Here is a 24,279-nt window from a genome sequence, read left to right as displayed (position 1 = left end):
CCACTAACAGGGCATCTTGTTTGTGTGAAACGGCAAGTTTGAATAGAGAAATATTGTATTTTTCCGTGTATAAGACACCCCATGTATAAGACGCCCCCTATTTTTGGGGGACTCCTAAGAAAACACCCCTCAGCACTACCCGTATATAAAATGAGCCCCAATTTTAAACCTAATTTTTAGGTAAGAAAACATTATACATGGAAAAATACGGTATTTGCTGCCCATCATCCTTATACATTCCCTTCTCAAGATTTCAAACCACCCACCTTGAGTCTGGGCCACTTAAAAAAAATGTTTTTTTAAATGAACACTGGCCAGGGGATGTACAGACCCTGAATTAATTCCTGCATTGCAGGGGTTGGACTAAATGACCCCTGGGGGCCCTTCCAACTACAGTTCTATGATTCTAAGAGGAGAAAATGCACAAGTGTGAGAATTCCTCCCAAATATGCCACTTTCAGCCACAATTGTAAACTGTTCTGTTATTTGAAAGAATTGCACACGGCAAGAAGGGAAGCTCCTCTATTCTGCCATCCAGGCCCCAATCCCCCCCCCATTTTCTAAAAAGGCAGCATAAAGCAAAGCAGGGAGGGAAGAGTAGAGGGGGAAACACCTGCCTGGGATGCTGATGAGCCCAAGGTCAGCATCTGACTTCTCTAGTTAAAACAGATATTGGGAAGAAGCTCCAGGATAGTGTCACTGCGAATCCAGGAGTGAGCGGACTCGAATACGGGGCATCTTCACATGCCGAAGAGCTGCTATAGCAGCTCTAAGCATGCGTCCCAGGGAAACCCATGTTAAATGTTACAATACGGTTTGTGCGAGATTTTGTCAGCAGGAGATCCAAGCGCATCCGTCTGGGGGAAGTGTGCCTATGCAGAGGAATGCATACATATATTAATTATATAATTAATTAAAATTCTTATTCGCCCTCACATGTTCAACACTCTGAACTCCTGGTGTGATGTTGGCTGGGACAAAACTTCTGCAGCAAAGAGCCAACTTTGACCTCCCAAAGCACGTTCTCAAAAGGTTGTCCTCCTTGCCTCGCTCGTTCCACCCTCTTTGAAATCTTTGCTCCAAACAATTCAGCCAGTTAGTGACTGGAACAACTAAACTACTGAAGATAAAAAGGAAGGAGTGTCATTTACAGTGCCCAGGAGTAGTCTGGGGGGAGGGGCTTATTGTTTTTTCTTGTTTGCATCACATATTTTGTGCTTTTATATTGTCTTTTTTAGGGACCCAGGTGGCGCTGTGGTTAAGCCACTGAGCCTAGGGCTTGCTGATCAGAAAGTCGGTGGTTCGAATCCCTGTGACAGGGTGAGCTCCCGTTGCTTGGTCCCAGCTCCTGCCAACCTAGCAGTTCGAAAGCACGTCAAAAATGCAAGTAGATAAATAGGAACCGCTCCGGCGGGAAGGTAAACGGCATTTCCATGTGCTGCTCTGATTTGCCAGAAGCGGCTTTGTCATGCTGGCCACATGACCTGGAAGCTATACGCCGGCTCCCTCGGCCAATAATGCGAGATGAGCGCGCAACCCCAGCGTCGGTCACGACTGGACCTAATGGTCAGGGGTCCCTTTACCTATTGTCTTTTTATGTTGTGAGTCGCTCCGAGATCTGCGGATGAAGGGCGGTATATGAATTTAATAAAGCCTGTAGCTTTGAACGGGGTCACTGCCTTCTACTAAAGTTAAAACAACCTGTTGCTTCATAAAGTTTTTGCAAAGGAGTTAACTGCATCCCTTGAGCTAGAGCAGGCATCCCCAAATTAGGCCCTCCAGATGTTTTGGCCTACAATTCCCATCATCCCTGACCACTGGTCCAGTTAGCTAGGGACCATGGGAGTTGTAGGCCAAACATCTGGAGGGCCGCAGTTTGGGGGTGCCTGGGCTAGAGCCACTGCACTTGATTACTTTATTATTTCAGCCAGGAGAGTTGCCTAGTAGGCTGCACAGGGACGGGTTTTTTAAGGGGCCACATACAGTGGAATTTCAGACCTGAGTGCAAGTGGAAGAGCGTTGGCACAACCCAAGCCAAAGCCTTGGGACCACAGCAGGATCAAGACTTACAGGACTCACATGGACAGTGGGTTGCATGCCAGCCATGGGCACAGCCAGCCCACACCTGCTTGTCCATGCGCACACAGCCTCTCTTGCTGCAGCGGGTTCGCAACTTCCTGGCTGGACTACTGCATCCCTCTCTACATGAAGGCATCTTCCATTATAGAGGGCAGAAGCAGGGCATTTGGCAGAGCACACAACCCTTCCTTGTATAAATTTTAATAATGAAAATGAAAGAGGGAGGGGTAAAAGGATGCTGGCTACTTCTGTGCTGAAAACACTGAAATACTTGAGAGGAAGTATTGAGGTGCTGAAGGTGGGGTGGGAATGAGAAACAGGCCTCAGGGGGAATTGCTGCAGAAACTGCTGCCCACTTGGTGTGGACAACTGTGGTCTAACATTCTGCTTACGCCGCCAGCCTTTTCAGTGAGCAGGAATTCAGAAAATCTATTTCCAAATAGTGAGAGCTTTTCCCGATGGTGGTTCAGCTTCGGAATATGAGCTGCACGCCACATGCAATAAGCACAGGCCCCTGTTCACCCTTTGGAAGGGGACCATGCTCACCCCAGTCCCGAGTTTGGTTCCGCCTTGGAAAAGAAGCCACGCTTGGGTCAAGCACACACACATACGCAGACAGCCATGGGTTGGCAATACTTTTTTTTGTTTTTGTTTTAACTACATTACATACAGAAACTTCAAACAAACGCAGACCAGAAAAAGGAACAAAAGAAATCATTCCCAACAACATTTAAAACCATCCCTCATTTTTAAAAAGCCATTTCGGTATCATGGGTGGTGCTCACAAAAATGGGGAAGACACAAGGTGGGACAGGCAGCAGCAGCGGAAGCTTATGGCCAGGTGCCCCCAAAGCTGTTATGCTGGAGCAGCTGCAGCCCCCAGCTGTGGCCCATGCCCCATGTCTCCTTAGCCGGCCTGCAGGGTGGAGAGGTGGAGAGGGTGGCAGCCTTTCGTTATACAAGTGCCTGGGGACTGACACCGCCCTTCCCACTTTCTTCTGGTTTCAAGCCGGAGCTTCCAGGTGGATTCCAAGGTCCCCGTTCCCCCCCCTTTCTCCACAAAAAAGAAGAAGAAAATATCAACAGGAACACAAATAATGAAAAATCAGGCCAAGTACAACGGACATACCATCTTGCAAACAAACCGTTAGTTTTCTTTTAAATTATTTTAATTCTACATTCGCTAGTTAAATAAATTACCCACAGTGAATACTGTAAGGAGGTTTGTGGTCTGCCAGTCCTTCAGGCCCTGGCATGGATAAGCATGCTACAATCTTTAGGCGTCTAGCACAGAACTAGACAGATAAGGCTCAGCTACCAAGTAGAAGGGGGACAGAGTCCCGTAGTAAGGACAGGGCAACCCAGGAGGAGGAGGAGGAGGTGGTGGTGGTGGTGAGGCTGGGAGGGAGGGAGGATGAGAATGAAAGCAGGGAAGCAAAAATGCTGGCAGTGGCAAGCCTGGCAGGGAGGTATGCCCAAGGAGGACCCCAATGACACAAATGGTTCCCAGCAGAAGATCAGAAAGTCTTAACATGCTTCTCATGTCAAGCCCTGGAAAGACTTGCTCAGCTTCCACTTTCAAAGTGCTTGTCCTTCACTACATACAGACTCTGTCACTTGGGGTGGCCTCAATTGCTCTCTTCATATCAGGGGAGGAGGGAGAGCTCTGCAGCCAAGTCCATCCCTTGCTTGGCTCTCAGGGAGATTGAGCCACTGCCATGATGAAATCATGCCTGAACAGCTGCTTCTCAGGAAACAAGGAGGGTCCCTTCTGTCCCATGAGCCACTACTGTTCTGACACATTGCCCCCTCCCTCCCATAAATACTGGAGAAGTCAGAAGCTTGGCAATAGATAATAGATTCTTGCAATAACCGTTGGGAGGGGGAAGAACTGCCTTCAATTGTACAGGATAAAGGGAAATGATGTCTACCCATGAACCGCTTCGAAGCTAGCTCTTTGCCACTGGCTAGATTGAGATGATCAGCCACTAAAGGTCTTTGCAGAGGAATCTGCTGGGGAAGGAAGAATGTGGCAGCAGGCCTCTTTTCAGGAGGTAGATGCCAAATGTATTGAAGTGTCTGGGTGGGAGAACTCACACCCAAGATACCCCAACTCTGGAAAGGAGCTTGTTTGTAGCACAATTCAACTGCACTTCACGTAAAGTTACTACATCACAAATTCCTCTTTAAAAAAAAAGCAGCAACAGGAGATGACCCAGTAGAAAAAGTCCACACATGGAAGACTCCATGGGTAGCATCCAACTAAGTTTTAGAATAGACCTATTGAAGTTAAAGAACATGACTAGGTCAGACCCATTAATTTAAACAGGTTTGCTCCAAGTAAAACAAATGTGAATACCATTCTATGTGGTGACTGCCCAACCCTCCATCTCTCAGGCGCTTTATGAAAATATTGACAGGTGTTCTCCGGTAGGATCCAAAGGGAGGGAAAGGAAGAGGCTCCGTGTGGTTTGCCATGTTTTGAATCTCAAGGATCAAGCCCATTTTGCTTTCCACAACCAAGTGAGATGCCAAGCAAACCCCCCTTTCCACTGGTGTTCCTCCAGACACTTCCATCCCTTGGGAGAGAGGTACTGCCTATTGGACAAGATTGTTCACAACCTCATCTTCCTTCTCTTCCCATCCCCAGGATTGTGTTCCGCTTCTTATGAGAGGGCTCTGAGGTCCTGCTAAGAACACTTCCTTCCTCCTAACTACCACGGTAGCTCTTCCAACACCCAACTGGTAAGAGCTACTCCCAAAGACGCTCTTGCATCCAAGTGACCCGACTGCATGCCAAACATCAGGGTCTGGGGAGCTCTGAATATAGGCATCATCAGCACTTCTTCTTTCCATTGCTAGCCTCTGTGGGAATTGATGCTGCCTTTTCCATTTACATGAGGACGAGGTCTGTGCTTTCCTACGGCCTTCCAGAGATGGGCTGCAGGAAAGGCGGGCCCTTGGAAAGCATTCCTTCTTCTGCAGTTACTTAGTATATCACTTCTACTCATTAAGTAAGGTTAATGCTGAAGCCAGTCCCTGGAAGCAAGGTGAGCAGATTTCTTAACTTATGCATTAGTATATACATGAGCTCCTTTTACAAGTAAAACCTTTGCTGTGTGCATTTATTTCTAAGAGCAAACACAGTATGTGAGTAGGGTAGGGAAGAATGATTTCAAGTCTAGACTTGCTCCAGTTTAAGGATTAAGTGATGTGCTAATTCCGGCTATTATTTAGAGGCTGCAATCTTGAAATCTGCTCCACAATAAAAGGATCCATGAGCTTTAGTTCCCTGCCACCCACGTCAGGACAAGCTGCAAGCTTCCTCAATCCACAGGTTCTGCACTTGAGCCCAGAGGCAGCCTCTTCGTTCCAAATACCTGAGAAGGTGCTCAGCGCTGGTTTGCATTCCCAAATACAAGGAAGACAGTTGCATGCACACACAGGCATCTAAGGGGCAGTCTTGTTCCAAGCGTTTTGAGCAAGTGTGCTGCCCTTCACAGACCATTTCAAAGGCTGATCTTGCAGGCTGCCAATTCTCAAAAGCGCCCATTACAAGAAGTTGATTGGAAAGGGGGGGGGGCTTTAGCATGCAGTCTGCTTTGTGGAGATCTTAAGAACTAGTTTCTGGTTCAGAGTCCTTGCAATTAAAGTCAACCCTCAACTGGTAATACAAAACCAAAACCCTGCCTAGTTGGTCAATAATTCCTAATCACCAGCTCAAACAAACAAACAAGGCACAACTGTATGCATGTCTGAAAAGCTCTTCCTCTGAAGCTCACAACTGTTTCAGATATTCCATGTATCCCACCCATGCTGCTCAGGAAAGAAGCTCTGCCTTCACATTCCCATCAGACAGGATTGATATATTATGGGGCAAGTCCTTTGCTAAACAGTTTAACATGCCACCAGCTGCAGCACCCTGCTAAACAGCTTGCCAACCTTCAGTTCTCGTTATCCCTGGGCACTTTACTTTTTCTCAACACATACGAAGACATTCTCCTACTCTGGGACTCTCAAGAGCATGTATGACAGCCCACCAGGAGCTTTTGCTGCCCTGCCAGGACAAACACAAGACGGGTGTCCACGTACTAGGCACAGCACAGCATGCAGCTGGTGGGCCGCACATAGCTTGGTGGGTCATAGTGACAACAGACCAGCCTACTCCTGGGACATCGCAGACTAATTCCCCACATTTCTAAAAATGCTTCTTTGACTACCACCCGCCACCACTATGACCAGGAGGCTGAAGGGAGAAAGGAGGACATTAAAATTGGGGGGGGGGAACGCTGATTTGCTACCCTTTTAACAGCAATAAGTCCCAAGGAGGACAGCACCTGCAGCAAATTCTCACGTTTTAAAAAACATACCTGATCCAATTAGTCCATATAAAGCATAACTTGCCACCAAAAGTAGCTTCCTTTAAATAAAATATGGCATGAGGATGAGGGGGGAGGAGTCAAAAGGAGAGGGAAGAAAATCATCTTGGATGTGCAATGTAACCAAATAGTTCCTCATGATACAGTCTTCATCCACCACCAATTCCCCCCCACCCCAGTTAAAAATATGTTTAAGAGCATCAAGCAAAATATCCCTGTAGATCTCGTTGAAATTTGGTGAACGGCCACGCTATCCTCATCCATATATCTATATCTATATATATATATATATATTACATACATAAAATCACATTGTAAAATTGCATAATTACTAGAAGAGTCTGTTAACTCATTTGCACAAGAAAGAAAGAAAGGTTTTTTTCAAAGTATTGGGAAAGTTCCCCAAACAGACAGAATAAATCACCCTGCATTCCGAGAAGTCTGCACTGATGTGGGTCAGTTCTATGTGGGTCAGCTTCTTATCTAGTCTGTCAAGATCTCAAGCCTGATGGGTGGGGGTGGGGTGGGGTGGGGACTGGGGTGGAACAGAAGGAACAGGGCAACGCTGGGACCTCTCTGGATTCTCTCCTTATGAAGTGCAATTCAAGCCATGTTGAGGATGCTACTTCCTGCCGGAAAGGAAGAGCCAGCAACTTTTCCATTTGTCATCATTAACCTTCTATTAATCCTAACTTCATTTCAAACGCTTCTTCACCAGCCAGCAGCTCAACCGTACGGAAAAAGCTGATTTGGGGGGGGGCATGATTTGAACTACTGATACACAAATGGAAGATTGGTGAGCCTGCTACTCATTCATGCCACAAAGCACCCAGTACGCTATTATCTCCCCTCTCTACATAACTTGTTAGAATGTGGCATTTTAGCCCAGTTAGAAGGAGACTGGCAAAAAGCCCCTTGCCTGGGGCGGGGGGGGGGGGAGGTGTCTCTAAAGATGACTTGGTTATCTGAGAATCTCCCATTTGTTTTATTCCAGTAAATCGAAGACAGAACCCACCACTTCCAGATTCTACCCAATTCTTGCTACTATTATTCAAGCCAGAATGTCTCCCCACCAGGGCAGGAGGACACAGTGAAGGACCTTAAGACCGCCACCCAACCACCCTGACACTACATTGTGGAGATCACACACAATCATGAGACAGATGCAGCCTTTTCACAATGTATTGATTGGTGGTTGCCAGCTTGACGCTCTCAAGCCTCGTCAGTACCCTGCACCAAGCCGATTCCCCAGTCGCCTATTCCTGGCAGAGATGGGGGGAGAGACGAGGAAGGCAGCGACCGCTCAAAGCTGTTGTAATACCAGACATGCAAAATGTTCTCTTTAAAATAATCAAATAATTGTGGAATCATAAAGGGGTCGAGGCAGCCGTTCGAGGTAACTCTGGTTGAGTGGTGCACGCTTTCTCTCTGGCCCTCTCATTCTCTCTCGGTCACTCCTGGAAAAGCCAAGCTTTGCTTACGCTTACTTCTGTATCTGGAATATAAAGAGACGCAGGTTGATGTTCTTGGCTGCCAGCAATTTGTTACATTCCACGGAGTCTATGATGGGGAGCGGCACGTAGTCTGTCTCGTTGTTCTCGTTGGTAAAGACAAAGTGATAGATCACAGGGTTGATTTTCACGTCATCGTAAGGTCCTTTGAGCAGCAGGAACGAGCACTCCATAGGGGAGTTGATCTTGCTCTTGAGAATGAGCTGGAAGGAGAGAGTCCGCTTGCACGACAAGTTAGGGTTTCGTTCCGAGTCGTTAACTCGAGCCTTCAGTACCCAGGTCTGGTTCAGCACCGTGAACCGCGGAGTCTCATAGTAGAGGCGGGTGATGAAGTCATCTGTTCGGTAAGGACGGAACTGAACCTCTGCAAGAGAGCGAGAAGAAGGGGGTTGGGGGTGTGTGGGAAAAAAGGAAACACACAGTTAAACCAGAGAAGTGGGCAGCAGAAAAAAACAAAGCTCAAGTTACCTGTAGCTACTGTGAGGGGCCTTCTTTGCCAGGACGTAAGGAGACAACAAGGGTGAGAGTAGCCATTCAGAGCTAGTTAGGGGGAGAAGCAACTTGGCTTCTTGGAGGGAAGGGGAGTAGGGAAGAGGAGAAAATGAGATAAAACATCAATGCATTTTAACACTTAAAAACCACTACACAGTTTCATCATTGCTTAAGTTTGGGGGGGGGGGAGAGAGAAGCGGCAGGGAAGCTCAAATGTGAACAATGCAATCACTGTTACTACAAAGCTGCCTGCCTAGAGCCACACTGCCTGAATGAACCCTGTGGGAGTGTCAGGAGTAACCAATCCAAAAATCACCACTCCAGGATGGGAGGCGTCTGGAAGCAAGAGGATTTCTGCTCCATGTTCGTTTATCACAGGACATGGAAGGGGCTATCACCCAAGCATCTTCACGTCTTCTGGTCTTGCCCTCCATTCTTTGCACGATGCTGCCACACTGAATAAGGAGTGTTTCCTCAAGAGGCCACCAGCAGCGGCTTGTAGTGCACAATCACATCACAGCTCTGAAATTCAGACTTTAGGTCTAAGGCCAGACCCTTTACAGCACCCACATTGGAGGCCTCTTCAAGTACCTGCTTGAGAATTCTTGGGCCATTGACAGGCAGCGAAGCTAAGACATGGGGCCATTCAGAATGGCAGGGGAAAGGCCGCTGGTTCCAGATTCATTATGAGTGTCCATAACAACATACGAGTGCATAAAAACCAAGTCAGACAATGCAGTTCATGTAACACAGCACCTTTATTTTATTGGCATTAACAATACAAATCTGTAGATGGCAGAGTTACGTATCACCACAATGCGAACCAAGAAACAGGCGGTGGGGTGTGTGTGAAGAAGAAGCCTTTAGGTTTTCACATAGTGCAGAAAATCCTGGGGTTAGATACATAAAGACAGAGAACAGCACACTGAATCATTGAAAGCTCTATCCAATTTAGCACAAGTCCAGTGTCAGTCTCTTAAAACCCTTCTCCAGCAGAGTCCACAGTGCAACGAAGTGCTTTGTTTTGTTCAAGTATATCAAGATTGTTGGCTCAGTGTTTTAAAAGTCTTTGGTGTACAAAACCCATGGAATCTCACAGAAACTCAGGGACAGGGAACCTCTGTGTACATTTTTGCATTCTTCGGTGTTTCCAGGGAACGGCAGCAACACCTGGACAAAGGAGGTGATGGAGTTATTCAAGCCACACAATCAGCCCGACTCAGCACTTTTGATCTCTCCATGTCAAGCAGCGACAGCCTCTCTGGACAGAGGCCGCCTCTTTTCTAAAGCAGAGGAAGATCTCCACCCCTCTTCTCTCATGGGCAGAGGCTGCACAGTGTTCAAGGACACTGGGCAGGTGAGCGCTACCCTCAACAGCCAGCTCTCAACCTGTGCAGGCTGAACCCACCACCCTTCCCCTCAGCATTGCCATGCAGGCACTGCCTAGCCCATCAGCAGGGCCGTTTCCTTACTGTTCTCAGATCTGACACCACCAGGGTGTCCAACTGAACTGTTTGCCACCCCCACTTCCGGCTGCTTTGCCTGGACAGCAATGAGCTTCTCAGGAGGGAGGCAGCTGGCCACCTTGCTCCATATCCCAAGTTCACCAGGACTCGTATTGTCGGCTTTGCTTTTTCAAGCTCCAAGCACCTTTTCTAACTTAGCCAAGACAAGCAAAATCCTCTTTGCAGGTTGCGGCAGTTGCTGGGGCAACAGAGAAAATCCACTACTTCTCAGGACTGGAGACAACAGGTTAAACTCATTCAGGTCCTCTCTGCAGGAAAGGTGAACATTTACAGCAAAACAAAGGAGGTTTCAGTATCTATTTTCCCACCCCCAATCAAGAAACAGCGATTTTTCCACACATTATGCTGAACATGTTGCCAAGGCTACTTCAGGAGTCATACCAATGGAGTCAGAGGCTTACCTGGAAAAGCAGTTTAGTTCTATCAGGGTAAAATGACAGCTTCCTCCCTAACCTTGAAGATTTACCTTTATGGTTCCCACACTTAAGGGGAAAAACACTTTGCTGCTAGGTCAAGAAAACCAGGAAAGGGCTCCACATCAGGAAAGGATGACAATGTTTCAACCTCTTTGGAGAAGGGGTTGGGTGGAAAACTCCCAAAGTTTTCAAAATACGTATAGCAACCACATGAACAACCAACTCTCTGAATAGTAATCAAAACCTAAGCTGGAAGGTGCAATAATACTTCATTTCGCAAAGAATAGATTTCATGTAAAGTTTACAACCTAAGTAACATGGATACTGTATTAATACACCAGATTCCCAACCAAACTCGATGACTGACAAAGGGCACTCAATATTAAAACTCCGTCCGTCTGTCCGTCCGACCCTCTGTCCCCAACCCCATACAAAGCAGCAGAACCAACACTGGTTTTAAGCCTTAGTCTGAGGCTTGGCTCATCAGCCCCACAAATGCAACTACAATGCCTTACCTGCAGCTATGAAAGGTTCTTCTTCCACGCGACACATCAATGCTGCACAGTGGAATAATCAGCAAAGGAAGAATGCCAAAGAAGCAGTCAGTTCTGCTCAAGAAGATAGCCTCTGAGCGTGTGGCTCAGGGACCAGAAGCTGTGCACAGATCGTGCAGCTTGTGACACCCACACCCGGTCACTTTTCTTCCCAGGCCCTCAGCATCATGTAAAACATTTCACACACACACACACACACACACACACACAGGTTCACCCTTAAACCTGAACTCTCAAGTGGACAAGGAGGTTTCCTGGGGCAGACATGTCTGAGTAGCCCTGTCTGATCAGCAAAGTCTCGTTCTTCTGATCTAGAGGAACAGTTGCTGCATGTTTATTTAATGAAAACAAATTAATAAATGTTGCATAAGAGAAACACGACCATCAAGACAAATGGCACTAATGTACCAAGGGGGAAAAGCAGGGAATAAGCAACCCAGCATCAATCACAAAAGCTCTTTTTATCTACAGCCTGATCAAATCCCAGCAATTACCTGTATAGCCAATCTTCTCGAAGCTGAGCAGGCCAAATATGCTGTTGTACAGCTGCATCTCCTTTTTATGCGTTTGGTCCATTTCATCCAGAATCTCCATCAGCTCATTCCCCGTCTTGGTTGGGTGTGTGCACTCTGCCTCGTGTACGGTCAGCTCGTGGAAAGGGCCTTGCCAGGGGCACCCAATCCGCTTGTACTTGCACCGAGTAACTCTGCAAGCCGAAAGGAGGGCAAAACTCAAATGAGCAGCTATTTCAGGGAGGATGCCAGGGCAGATGGAGGTGGGGTGGCACCATGTGCAGCAATGACACACAAAGAAAAGGACCCTGGAATTCCAACCCTTGATATGAAAGATTCACAAACTACCAGACCCCTTTTTCTCCCCCAGGACTGCTGCACTGACCACAGCTTCCCAGCACAGATGTTAATAACAGGTATCAGAACAGAAAAGCTGTGCCTTCATCGCCAGGAAGGGGCTTGTCGATATGACACAAATAAAATGTTTCATCGCTGAAGAACAAGACCAGACATTTTAAAGTCATCTTTACCATCACCATTCCTCTCGCCCCCGTGGCCAAGGCAAGGCCATTGGTCTTTATACCACCTGCTCTGGCACCCTAAACCGTGGGCTGCCAACCTTTTTGCACCTGTGGGTCCATTTCAAAACTGGAGAAACCATCATGAACAAAGCCATGCCTATTTACCCTGGCATTTGGCTTTTAATTGGGGCCCTCTGGTATGATGATCTCCTAAGCCTTGTATTGGCTTTTCATCTTACAGTTGGGCAGGGCAGGAGTCATCCTTTTGGTGTTATTGAAGTATGAACACCTTTAATCATTAATGCTCTTTTATCTTTTCAATCTTATTTTTTAAAAAATTGTATTCTGCATGAATTTATAACTGTAAGTTGCTTTGAGGCATTTTATGTAGTAAGCGACATAAATGCTCATAATCAGCACCAGGATCTTCATCACTACCTCCCTACAGTTTTCGATGGAACCATAAGATGGGTAGCACACACACACACACACACACACACACACACACACACACACACACACACCAAGAGCGTTCCTGCAAAAGCTGATTTGTACAATGCATATTAAGCACAGAACCCTAACTTCACTGATGACTAGATGGAGTGCCCCTTTTCCCTGTCGGCACCATTCCAAGACCTGCCCATCCCATCCCATCCCATCCTAGCAAACTGCCTTGGATTCAACAGTAACTCTTTAGGTAAATGGCAAGAAGAGCCCTTTACCTGTCCTGGCATTCTTCTTTCTGATGCCTCTCCAAAAGAGAGCGAGGAAACTGACGCACGCAGAAGCCACACTCCGATGGCAGCTCGCTCACTGCTTTCTCTACGGCAAGATTTCGGCAGCAGAGGCTCTTGCTGATCTCGCAGCGGCAATTGGGGCAAGTGGCCTGCTCCTCTTTCAGCCGGGCATCTGCCAGCAGGTGGATGAAGCACCCAGCACACATTAAGTGACCGTTTGTACACTGCGAGAAAAAGGAAAACCAGGACTTCAGAGGTTTTCTAGAATTGCAGAAGATTCACTCAACCCCTGTCATGCTTGAGTTCTGCGTAGCTTATGTCATTTATACTTCCATTCTTCCTAATAATAATAATAATAATAATAATTTATTTATACCCCGCCCATCTGGCTGGATTTCCCCAGCCACTCTGGGCAGCTCCCAACCAAATACTAAAAACACAATACAGCGTTAAACATGAAAAACATCCCTAAACAGTTCCCCATTCAATTTTTTTGTCAATTCTCTACACTTTTAAAAAATGTATTTGCTCAATAAGCCCATTTGTTGCATTCCCGAGTAAGAATACAAAATTAAGGGGGTGCCACCTCTAGTGAGAAAAAGAGCGGGGACAGAAATACAGTTCTCCTCTCTATGGAAGGCCAGCATACTTGCTTCAGACCCAGCCACTCTGCAAGCTCAAGGAGATCCAATTTTAAAGTGTTCCAGAGCAAGAACCCGAGAAGCATTGTTTTCAAAAATGCAGAGCACCATGTTCTCAGCCCACCACACAACTCAGGGACCTGAAGGTGATTTTGTAAGCTGCAAATGAGGCGAGAAAGACTGTACAACCCTGTCCAAAAATAGTTGTGCTTTCAAATCGGCCAAATACATTCAGGCTAGGCAAGCCTGCTGTCCTCAGGCAAACAGTCTCAACAGGTAGTTTATTTAAAGTCACTGGACATACAGCTTGGAGTCATCTAGTCAAGTGCAGAACATTCAATAACAGAGGTGCCTCCTTTATCCACCTTCCTTAATTTCTTGCCAACTTAAAGAGCCCCATCTCAAATGCGTTTATCCTCCCATTCAATCAGATACAGACCTTGCTCAAAGAAGGAAAGTGATCTGTGTAGACCACCCTACACTTCAGCTGCAATTCAAAGACACACTTCTCTAGGATGAAGCCCCAGTGAACACAGTGAGACGTATTTCTGAGTGAATGTGAACAGGACTGTGCTGTTAAGACCTACAGGAGGTTGAGACAATTCTAGAATAGGCTGTCACTCCCAACTACTCCTTACTACATAGGCCAGTACATATTTAGCAGTTTCCAATCTGAGCCTGGAGAGTTTTTGCACATGGATAAAATCCCACCACTCAGAATTTGAGGGCAGGTTTGCAAACTACCGGTACTACCGTGAGTCTAGGCACTAATCAATTTAATGTACTGCATTGATATACGACCTTTTCTTCCAAGGAGCTCCTTTTACTCAGTCACTATTTTATGCTATTTTCATATCACAGCAATGTTATTGCACAAACATCACTCTATTTACTTTTCTGCCCCGATGCAAAACCAGGTGAAGGATAGCAACCAAAAGAACATCCCTTAATCATCCCTTTATGGGGCTTTTAATAGACAAGGCTTTGGCCTTGGAAGCACGATTGCGCCCTGCATTTAACAGACCTGTCTTTCCGAGTCCTCATGATGAGGCGGTGGCAGGTGGCTTGGGAAACAAGAGCCTGGTTTTTCCTGTTTATTCTCACTCAAAACACCACATGGTGCTTCATAACCCAAATTAGAGAAAAACAAAGCAATTATACTTTAGCATCAACACAGGAAGTGGCTGTCAAGCTAGGGTGATGGGAGTCCAAATGTTGGAATTACTGCTACCTATAAATCTCAGCCAATAAAGAGTTTGGGGGGGGGGCATGAAAAGCCATAGATTGTCATTTCACTGCCTCTTTCACCAGTTTGTCTCATGTCGCATACAAGGCTAAGTGAAAGTGCAGTTATACACGAATGCTGGACGGAAGGGACCAAAATTATTCAGCACCCGGCCAACTGCTTCCATCTTGGATTCCTTTAGCCTTCCTTCTTCCTTCAGAGACTCATCAATGTCTGCTGGCACTTGTGCAGAGAAATCAGAGTTGTGTACTGTAATGCCTTTTACGTTACTAAAAAAAAATTAAATAAAAAGCAAACATACCTGAACTCTGCTTTTTCCTTAGCCATACCCCCTTCCTTGGGAGATATTTCTTACTCTTGGAATTTATTTACCACTTGATTGTAAGAAAACCTCTAACGCATTGTTAAGTCTACAACTGCCCTCATCCCCGACTACTGGTGAGGCTGCCTGGGGATAATGCGAGTTGCAGTTGACATTTGGGGACTCAGCACTGAAAAACACTGCTTTAGTCTGAGCAACTTCAGCAGGCATCTCCCTCTGGCCCAGTATCGTGCTGGTCAATTTACAGGTCTCTTCTTCAAGCACAGATAGAAAATAAATAGCTTAGACCTGGCATCCCCAAACTGCGGCCCTCCAGATGTTTTGGCCTACAACTCCCATGATCCCTAGCTAAGAGGACCAGTGGTCAGGGATGATGGGAATTGTAGTCCAAAACATCTGGAGGGCCGAAGTTTGGGGATGCCTGGCTTAGACCATGCAAGCATTGTAAACTCTGCCTGCCTAAGGTCACTGCTAACTCTGAAGGCGCCACACTAATATACTCGTGACAGAAAAGACAGATATCTTTTTGCCACCACCTTAAAGGGAACCTCAAAGGGGCTCTAGATTCAGTTAGCTCTCCATCATTATATCCCCAATGTTCTACAACTTCCAGAACAGAAACTTGGTTTTTTCTCTCTGTTAGGAATGGAGGGCCCCACCTGCGTCCTGTGCAAGGAGCCATTTCTCCTAAGTAGGTAACATCGTAACAGAAAACACCCCAAAGCAGTTGCTCCAAACCAAGTGGTCTGTAGACTGAAGTAAAATGAAGGGACAAGACCTGCAGGACAAATGCAAATAAATAACTCTGTGCAGAGGGGCTGAATATTCACAAAACCACTTTCCGCTCAATTTAAAGACCAGTATGAATTCCCCCGACTATATTGGCCAGGAATTCATTAAAGGGAGAGAAACTAGAGCGATAAGTAAAAATCCTCCTTGGTACCAAATGTACACATCACCACACACTCTGCCTTAAACAGGAACACTGGTGCAGCAAAGATTTCACAAGTGACCTGTAAACAAAGCCTTTATGTATTTGCTAACTCCATTTCTACATTGCCAAATAGCAGGCACTCTCTGGGCGGTTCACAAAACAGGTTAAACAGTGGCCCCTCCAAATGCTGCCAGTCTGCAGCTCCCATCAGCATGGTCAATGGTCAGGGATGATGGGAATGATAGTCCACCAATATATCAAGGGTCATGGGTTAGCCAGCCAGGTTAAAACCATAAAATACAAGGATAAAACCATGTGAAAACAGCCACAGCAAGGGCCAAAGCAAAAGCAACAGTATTGCAAATATCTTTTTTAAAAAAAGGCAATCCATTTTTAAAACTGAAGGACTAAAAAGCTTTGGAAAATTAAGAAAGGTTTTCATCCGACAGAGACATCCAGAAAAGGGCCTCAGAAGACGACATTATGGTTCACGTGGGCATATATGGGCGGAGGGAGGCACTGCTTGGCCACAACCTGTTTCTGACTTTAATACCAGCATTATGAAATGGGTCCAGGAATGGGCAGCCAGTGCAGATGACAGAGCGCGGGCATAATATTCACCATCATAGATGCCTATTTTGAACCAACTGAAACGCCTGGAGGGTTTTTTTAAAGGCAGCCGCATGCATAACGAATTGCAGTATTCCAAAACAGTGATGACAGAATGTGGGTAATGGTGGCAATGCCGTTTCTATCAAGCTGATCTATCAATCACAGCCCTAAGGCGATGAAAGAAGGCCACCTTTGTATCCAGCAACAGTACTAGGTCCAAGAGCACCCCCAAACTACAAACCTGATTCTTTAGAGCAAGCTTGGCTAATGACCCCACTGGCCTCCAGATGTTGCTGGACTACAGTGTGGACTGAGCCTCCGTTGACTGACCCTCATACAGTATACTCCATTAAGTTAGCAGGGTGGGCATGATGCCATTCACCCAAGGATTCTCAAAGAGGCATCTTGGCAACCATCAGACAAGAGGTATGGCGTTTCTGGGGCAACAGCTACTGAGAGTAAAGAAGGTCAAGTATATTGCAGAGGCACACAACCTCTCAACAGGATGAAGTCACCAGGGATAGCATCACTAACAGAGCCAGGCAGGATCTGACATCACAGTATGGCTGGGGGAAAGCAGGGGCACACAATAGCTCTGTTTAGGCCACCCAGGTGTAGTCAGGGGTTTTAATGTAGAAACCCCGGGTTCAAACTTCACTCAGATGATTTCAACAAGTCACTATCCCTTGGCCCAACCTACCACATAGAGTGCCTAAAATGCCAGCTGTAGGCTACTTGGAGAAAGGGGAAGGAGGCAAGTAACATAAATAAAACTGTCAGAGAGCCCATTGCCTTTAGCTGCTCCTCTTCATTTACTAATCAACTGCGCGTGGGCCTGGAAAGATGGGCCTGGAAAGAGACTGTGGCAGCTGGAAGACCTGGGTATACAACAAGGACAGGAAAATGGGGCATAAAACACACACACTCCAAGTAAAGAAGGATAGACACATCATGCCAAGAACTGCACTCATCAAAGTAACATGTCAAGTTAAGGAGAGGCTGACTACATTTGTCTATCAAGACATATTCCCTTCAGACACTCATGCAAGGTTACAGATGCTTCTGGCAGCCTGGGAGACCTTTCAGTCACCTCCTGGAAGTTCAGTCTAAGCCCTGAATCAATCTACCTGGCAGCAAAGCAGAGCACAAGAGCTGCGGCAGGCAGAATTCCTAGAAACATTTCCGAGAAAAATGATGAATGCAATATGATCATGAAACGCCAAGTCCTGACAAACTAACCTCTCAACAAGCCCACACAGCTGTCAAGGCCTATGCTTACTACTGTAGCAAACCCTTAGTTGGGGGAGGGAATAACTCAGTAGAAGTGCTTCTGCCATTTCCTAAGCTGAAGGCACTCAAGAAACCTCTCTCCTCTTTTTCTGAGTCTAGACAACACCTGTAGGCTCCTGCAGCATTAAGACATGGGCTCAAACCCCTACTCTGTGACAGGATCAAGAGATACACTGGACTATAATGGGCAAGTCTCTCAGCCTCAGTTCTGCTGCCTGCAAAATATGCCATTATCTGCATACTGCATTTCTATTTGCAACCACCTAGCTCTCAGGGCTGCTGTGAATACAAAATCTTCCCAAGCATTTGCACAACATAGTATGATTTATATAAATGGTACTTATTACATAATTATTTCTGACACCGAAGCTCTTCGGGAAGGACAAGTTTTCCTGAACACTTAAAGCACTCAAGGCTACCTACCAGCCAGGACTGTATCCTGCAACAAATTGTTTACACTCTCAGGGCCTAGCCTCTTCCTGTTTCTAAGCTGCTTCTTTTGAACTACAGGTATGTTGCACAATTTGCATGGGAAGAAGCTTTGCGGTAAAACCCTCTTCCTCTCCTCAGCTATTTGCTCCACAATCTGGGCACTGGTCGTCAACTGGTGGGTCAGGACACCCCACTGCTGCATTGCGACTTCTTCTAAGGTGGGAACACACAACAGCAACAGCAGCATATAAATATATGGTAAACAGGCAGTTAAAAAGAAACTTCCCTAAATGTATGGTTGGACTAAAGATGGGTCCTGGGTCTGAAAAGGCTGAAGACTTCAGTTCAAGGGCAACTAGATCTATACTGTGAAGTAGACAAGACTCCAGGGGTTTCAGACAGGCGAGGGAGGAACCTTTTGCATGAACTGTTACCACTGAGCTACAGCTCATGCCCAGTCTTCTCAATTTAAGCTGCAAGAATACATTCCTGGGCTTGGAGCAGCCACAGACAACTTCCAGCCGCCATCCTTTGCTGCTTAGGTTACATTCCCCCCAGTGTGGAAAGAGAACACCAGCTTTTACTTGCTTCCCCAACTGTATGGAAAATGTTGTATGGAAAAGAGTGGAAACAACTATTTACAAATCTATGGCACTTACTTCTGAGGCTCAAACCACAGAATGGCAAAACGAGGCAATTATTCTTAGTCAAAGATGTCAAAGAGAAAAACAACTAGCAGACTTTTAGAAGACATCTGAGGGCAGCCCTGTTTAGGGAAGCTTTTAATGTTTAATAGATTATTGCATTTTAATATTCTGTTGGAAGCTGCCCAGAGTGACTGGGGAAACTCAGCCAGATGGGCGGGGTATAAATAATAAATTATTATTATTATTATTATTATTATTATTATTATTATTAGTTTAAATAAAATATTTATACAAACCCTTTACTAACACACTGCAACAAACTAACAAAAAAACATAAAAGTTGTACATCATGAATCAGGAATAATAGGTCAGCGGGTACTGGAACTTTTCCAGAATTTATTATACAGTAATTATTTGTGTCCTGCCTTTCAGGATATTCGAAAGTGGCTTACGATCAACATCTAAATGCATAAACAAAAAACAAAAGAAAATCCAAGACACAAGTCAACAGGATCCTTCCCACACAGTGGTTGGTGACAGACAACCTTAGAAAGGAAAGCCAGTTAACTTTAGCAGGTGGCTGATGGTGCAATGGATAGGCTGGTTCCCCGCCTCTCTCTCCTCTGTCCTTCTGAGAAGACAGCTGTTAGACTGGCTTTGAAAGTGCCACAGCTTTGGCACCATGATCATAAACTTTAAGATTCAGCTTCTAGTCATCATTCTCCTGACCTGCCAGAGCTGGGATGGCAAGCAGAGTGTTTATTAGATCTCACCTACCAGGGGTGGGTGTGCATGTGTCATGTGGGGAGAGGCAGCCCTTGAAGGTCACGGATTTTCAAGATCAAGACCAGCACCTTGAATTGGGTCCAGAAACAAACTGACAACCAGTTATAACTGATGTAAAATAGGCTGACTGTATGCACATCTCTCGGTATCTGAGACGAGCAACTGCATTCTCTATCGGCTGAAGCTTCTCATTTAACATGGAGCCTCATATGTTTCCAACAACCCCTGGACTTCAGACACAGATATGTACTGTATTAACACAAAATGCTTCCATTATTGTCACTGCCAGAGTTTAATTGCCTGTGTGCTTCTCCTCATAGTGCTGGAACCAACAATGCTGTTTTTCTTCCCTGGGATCTTGAGCTTGTTTTCAAACCGGTAAAGCTAACACTAATCTTGCTCTTCCCAAAATGCAATGCAATTCCTGCCCCGTTTTTCAGCAAGGAATTATGGAGATGGGACATCTGACATCTCTTTATTCTACAGTGAGGCAGAGAACACTGCGCAGATATTATTAGGGCGCAACCACCAAAGTGTAACATCACCAAGGCGATGACCTTTGCATTTAGGGACTTAACTAAGGCAAGTCACATGCTGCAAGTCACATGTTCCATGCTTCTGGTTCACACTTGGCTTCTTTTAGTTCGAGTCCTTGTTCTGCACCAATTAAGTGCAAACATTGTGGGGGGAGGGCAGGGGAGAGAACAGGAGGCTTTCATGCAGCTGAGCAGCCAACAACAGAGGCACAACTGGACATAAGTCCATTTAATTGTTGATTTGTTTGCACAGATTGCCTGAAGAATCCTCTGTGGCTTCTTTACCCTAAAATGTTTGCAGGAATTAAATGGAGCACAAAAATGGGAGGGAGGAAGCAGGCGCTAAATAAGTGCTTAAGGGAAGAGCTCTTCATTACCAAAACAGAGAGGCAAAAAGCATCATCTGGTAGCAGTACCTGAATTTATGCATGGAGCTCAGGAAGCCCAGAGCATTCTCTTGGTCAGAACTGCAAGGCACATCTGTCAGCCAGCACAACACACCAGACTTCCTCCTCCAGTAAGAGGATCTGGGACTTTTAACAATGTCCATACAACTTCTCTGGCCTCTCCATTTCTGATCAGAACTCCAACATCCCTTAACTTCTTTGAAAATAAGTGCCGACGCTTAATTTTGTTGAGATGATTTTAGTACCTTGCAGCTAATTCTGGAAGTTTTTTGCATTTGTAAGGTGGGGGGAACTACTTGGAAGTTATAGTCTGGATGTTATTTAGGTACAGGAGGTGGGGGCTTGGTCTGCCATATCTTTGGAAGTAGGTAGAAAGGAAGAGAAGAGAAGAGAAGAGAAGAGAAGAGAAGAGAAGAGAAGGAAGAAGCAACCCACAGTTTTAAAAGTGAAGATAGTATCTCTAATTCTGTAGAGAAAGACAAGCAGATCTTTCTCATATAGGAAAGTAGGAACCCAGTTCCTGTAAAATTCATTCAACCTGTAGGCTAAATGAAGCTCTCTGAACCTTTCCCAATCTTCTCACCACTGTCCCTTAATGTGTCTCGACTGCCTCTCTTACTCACTCGCTGGATCATCACCAACCTTACTGTATGCTTGTGAAACATGGACCACTTATAAACACCATCTCCAACTCCTCGAAAGATTCCATCAATGGTGTCTCCAAAAAAATTTACACATCACTTGGGAAGACAGGCGAACTAATGCCAGTGTACTGGAAGAAGTAAAGATCACCCGTGTTGAAGCAATGATTCTTCAAACATCAACTTCGTTGGACTGGTCATGTTGTGCAGATGCCTGATTATCGTCTTCCAAAGCAACTACTCTATTCCAAACTTTAAAATGAAAAGCGTAATGCTGGTGGTCAACAATAGAGGTTTAAAGACTGTCTCAAGGCAAATCTAAAAAAATGTAGTATAAACACCAACAATTGGGAAAAACTTGCCTGTGAGCGCTCCAATTGGAGAACAGCCTTTATCAAAGACACTCGAACTCAGGACGCAAGGGAGAAATGTGCTAAGAGAAAGGCATGCTTGGCAAATCCACACCATGATCATCTCCCAGCCGGAAACCAATGTCCCACTGTGGAAGGACATGTGGATTCGGAATTGGCCTCCACAGTCACTTACAGACTCATTGTTAAAACCGTGTTCATGGAAGACAATCTTACTCGGCTACGAGTGTTCACCAAAGAGAAGAAAGAGAAGAGACTGCCTCTCTTTTATAGCTGCCAGGCTGCTCTCCTTCCAATACTCATGCACACATTCACTAGGTATAAAGATAGCACAGAGGGATTCTCATCAGTAGTCATATGCAAGCAAAGTAAGGAATCACAGCAGATGAGACTTGCAGAGCCAGTGGCAACAAGAAGAATCAACACACTGAGAAGTCCCATCCAGCACTTTGAACATTACCATAAAACAGAGTCAGGAGATGGTGGTAATCTTGAACCTGACTTCAGGGCAAAGGGAGTCCCTGTAGATGAGTGGAGTTGTACAACGGCTCACTCCTAGTCCACCATTTACATCCCAACAACTCTCACTCCTAGTTTATGACTTACATCCCCCCTTCCTCCAAAAAAACTCAGAGCAAATAAATTATTAACACAGGGGAAGGGAAGCTCAGAGCAACAATTATGAGCAGAACAAGTTATACCACAGGTTGAAAGATCAGCAGCTAAACCTGCCACCCGAGAGGCTAAATTAATGGGTCAGAAGCAAGCAGCACACAGAAAGAGGGATGGGGTGACCCTGCCCAAACGCTGGATAAATGGAGATCTCGGACAAAGCAAAACAAGGTGGGCGTGTCTGATTTGCAGAACTAGGTAATTGTTTCCATTTTTAGGGATCTCTCCAGCATGGCTTACAGAAATACAGCATAATAGGGAGGGGAAAATATATGGACACTCACTCTGTGCAAGAGGGTGGGAAGAACAATGCGAGAACATACACCACAAGCACATCTCCCCGATTCAATTGGTTACTGCCTCCCTACTTCTGTACTTACCTGCCATGATATTGGCTATTCCACCCAGAATATGCACTGAAGGAGGGGCAGAGGGTGGGGGAGGAAGAGAAGGGGACTGTCCACACCACTATTTTACCAATCAGGCAAGGATAATCAGCTAAACACCTTAACTTATGAGACAACCCACCCGCATGATTAAGTAAGTGATGCTCCTTAGGAAGCATTGGTTTAACATCATTTTTTTAAAGTGTGGTTTTCTCTCCCCCTCCCGTTTCAAGCATTTCCTTGCATTTCTCCCCTCGTGTATTTTCAAAAGCCCTAACCGAACCCAAGGGCAGTGGAGGCTACAAGTTTGAAACAAGCGTATTGAAATGGACCGACACCGGCCGTTTCATGCATTAGGGGAATGGGCCAAAGCTCAGCAGCACATGCCTTGCACGCAAAAGGTGCCGGGATCGATCTCCATGGCACCTCCAGATAAGGCTGGGAGAGAGTCCTTGCTGCCTGCCGAGCGTTTCCCAACCTCGGGTCCCCAGCAGTTGTTGGACTACAGATCCCATCCTCGCCGACCACGGGTCTTGCTGGCTAGGAAGTTGTAGTCCCAACAACCCCCGGGGGCCCCGAGGTTGGGAAAGACGGGTGGAGACCCTACTGAGCCAGGTACGGGCCTGGCTCACTACAAGGTCGCTGCTGCCTGCGTTCCTGCGCGTTCGGCAGGGGCGATTCCCGCTTACCTTCGCGTTCACACGAACACCTGCACCCAGGTGACCCTTCCCGCCCCGGAGCAAAAGGTTCAGCGGGATGCAACCCCCGTGCGCGCCTCCGAATGCCACCATTGCGGGGGGGCTGCCTGGGGGGGAACACGGCACGTGGGAAGAGGACCCGTGTCCGCGTGTACCCGTGTAGCAGGAGGATGCGGGGCGCACCTGATAGACGGAGGCCTTGGGCAGGTCGAGGCACACCGTGCAGCAGAGGACCGAGTAGAGCCGCTCCTCCAGCTTGACGCCGCCGCCGCCTCCCTCGGCTCCGCCCGGCAGCTTCAGTCGCTTCTTGGGTGGCGCGTCGGAGTCGCGGTCGCCGCCGGGCTCGGGCTGGCCCTGCCGGGCAAGGCCGCCGCCGCCGCCACCGCCGCCTCCCCCCGCGCCCGCCCCACCAGCCCCGAGCGGCGGCCCCGGCTCCTCCGCGCCCCCCGGGCCAGGCCCCGCCGCCTCCCCCAGCGCCAGAGGAACCCCGGCGCCCGCGGCCACGACGCCGGCCGCCGCCCCCCCGCCGGGCTCGCGCTCGTCTGGCCCCGACATGACGCTCTGGCTCGGCCGCGGCTGCTCAGCCCTCCGTCCCCAGGCCCGCCTCGGCCGCCTCAGACGCCGCCATCTTTGTTTGTCCGCTCCGCTCCTTCTTCCCCCCGCCCTGCTCCTCCTCCCGCCCCCTCGCGGACACGCCCGCCCAATCAGAGCGAGGGGGCGTTGGAACCCACCGCCCGTCAATGGCGCGACGTAGGCGTGGGACGAGATGGGCAGGCTCTCCGGTCCAATCCCGTCCCCGCTCTCCAGAGAGACGGACAGGCGCCGGGCTGCTCTCGGTGAACGCCCCTCCGACTCAGCCAATGGCCCTTCGCGGAGGGCGGGTCTACGCGCGGAGGAGGAGGAGCCGCCGCTGGGGCAGCACAAAAGACCA

The 24,279-nt window shown here is 47.1% G+C and overlaps 1 protein-coding gene across 1 annotated transcript; it reads right to left on the bottom strand.

Annotated features, from left to right (window-relative positions):
• Nucleotides 1-2,701: 2,701 nt before the first annotated feature.
• ZFTRAF1 (zinc finger TRAF-type containing 1) lies at nucleotides 2,702-24,001 on the bottom strand. Its single transcript, XM_035124719.2, has 4 exons — nucleotides 23,532-24,001; nucleotides 12,713-12,951; nucleotides 11,452-11,663; nucleotides 2,702-8,333 (listed from the first exon to the last, which is right to left on the bottom strand). The coding sequence occupies exons 1-4, from the start codon at nucleotides 23,901-23,903 to the stop codon at nucleotides 7,942-7,944; spliced, it is 1,215 nt and encodes a 404-aa protein (XP_034980610.2). The 5' UTR covers nucleotides 23,904-24,001; the 3' UTR covers nucleotides 2,702-7,941.
• Nucleotides 24,002-24,279: the final 278 nt, after the last annotated feature.

The sequence above is a fragment of the Zootoca vivipara genome, chromosome 8, assembly GCF_963506605.1.
Source record: "Zootoca vivipara chromosome 8, rZooViv1.1, whole genome shotgun sequence".
Taxonomy (NCBI): Eukaryota; Metazoa; Chordata; class Lepidosauria; order Squamata; family Lacertidae; genus Zootoca; species Zootoca vivipara.
The sequence above is the reverse complement of the archived record's forward strand: the minus strand, read 5'-3'. Positions and strand labels throughout refer to the sequence as shown.

What these genes read in the sequence shown, in the direction of transcription:
- ZFTRAF1 (XM_035124719.2), bottom strand. Translation starts at nt 23,903, where the DNA reads ATGTCGGGGCCAGACGAGCGCGAGCCCGGCGGGGGGGCGGCGGCCGGC. An exon ending in AAAGAAGAATGCCAGGACAG is followed by an intron (nt 11,664 to 12,712) that starts GTAAAGGGCTCT and finishes TTCGGCTTGCAG; the next exon opens with AGTTACTCGGTGCAAGTACA. An exon ending in CGAGAAGATTGGCTATACAG is followed by an intron (nt 8,334 to 11,451) that starts GTAATTGCTGGG and finishes GCTCTCTTGCAG; the next exon opens with AGGTTCAGTTCCGTCCTTAC.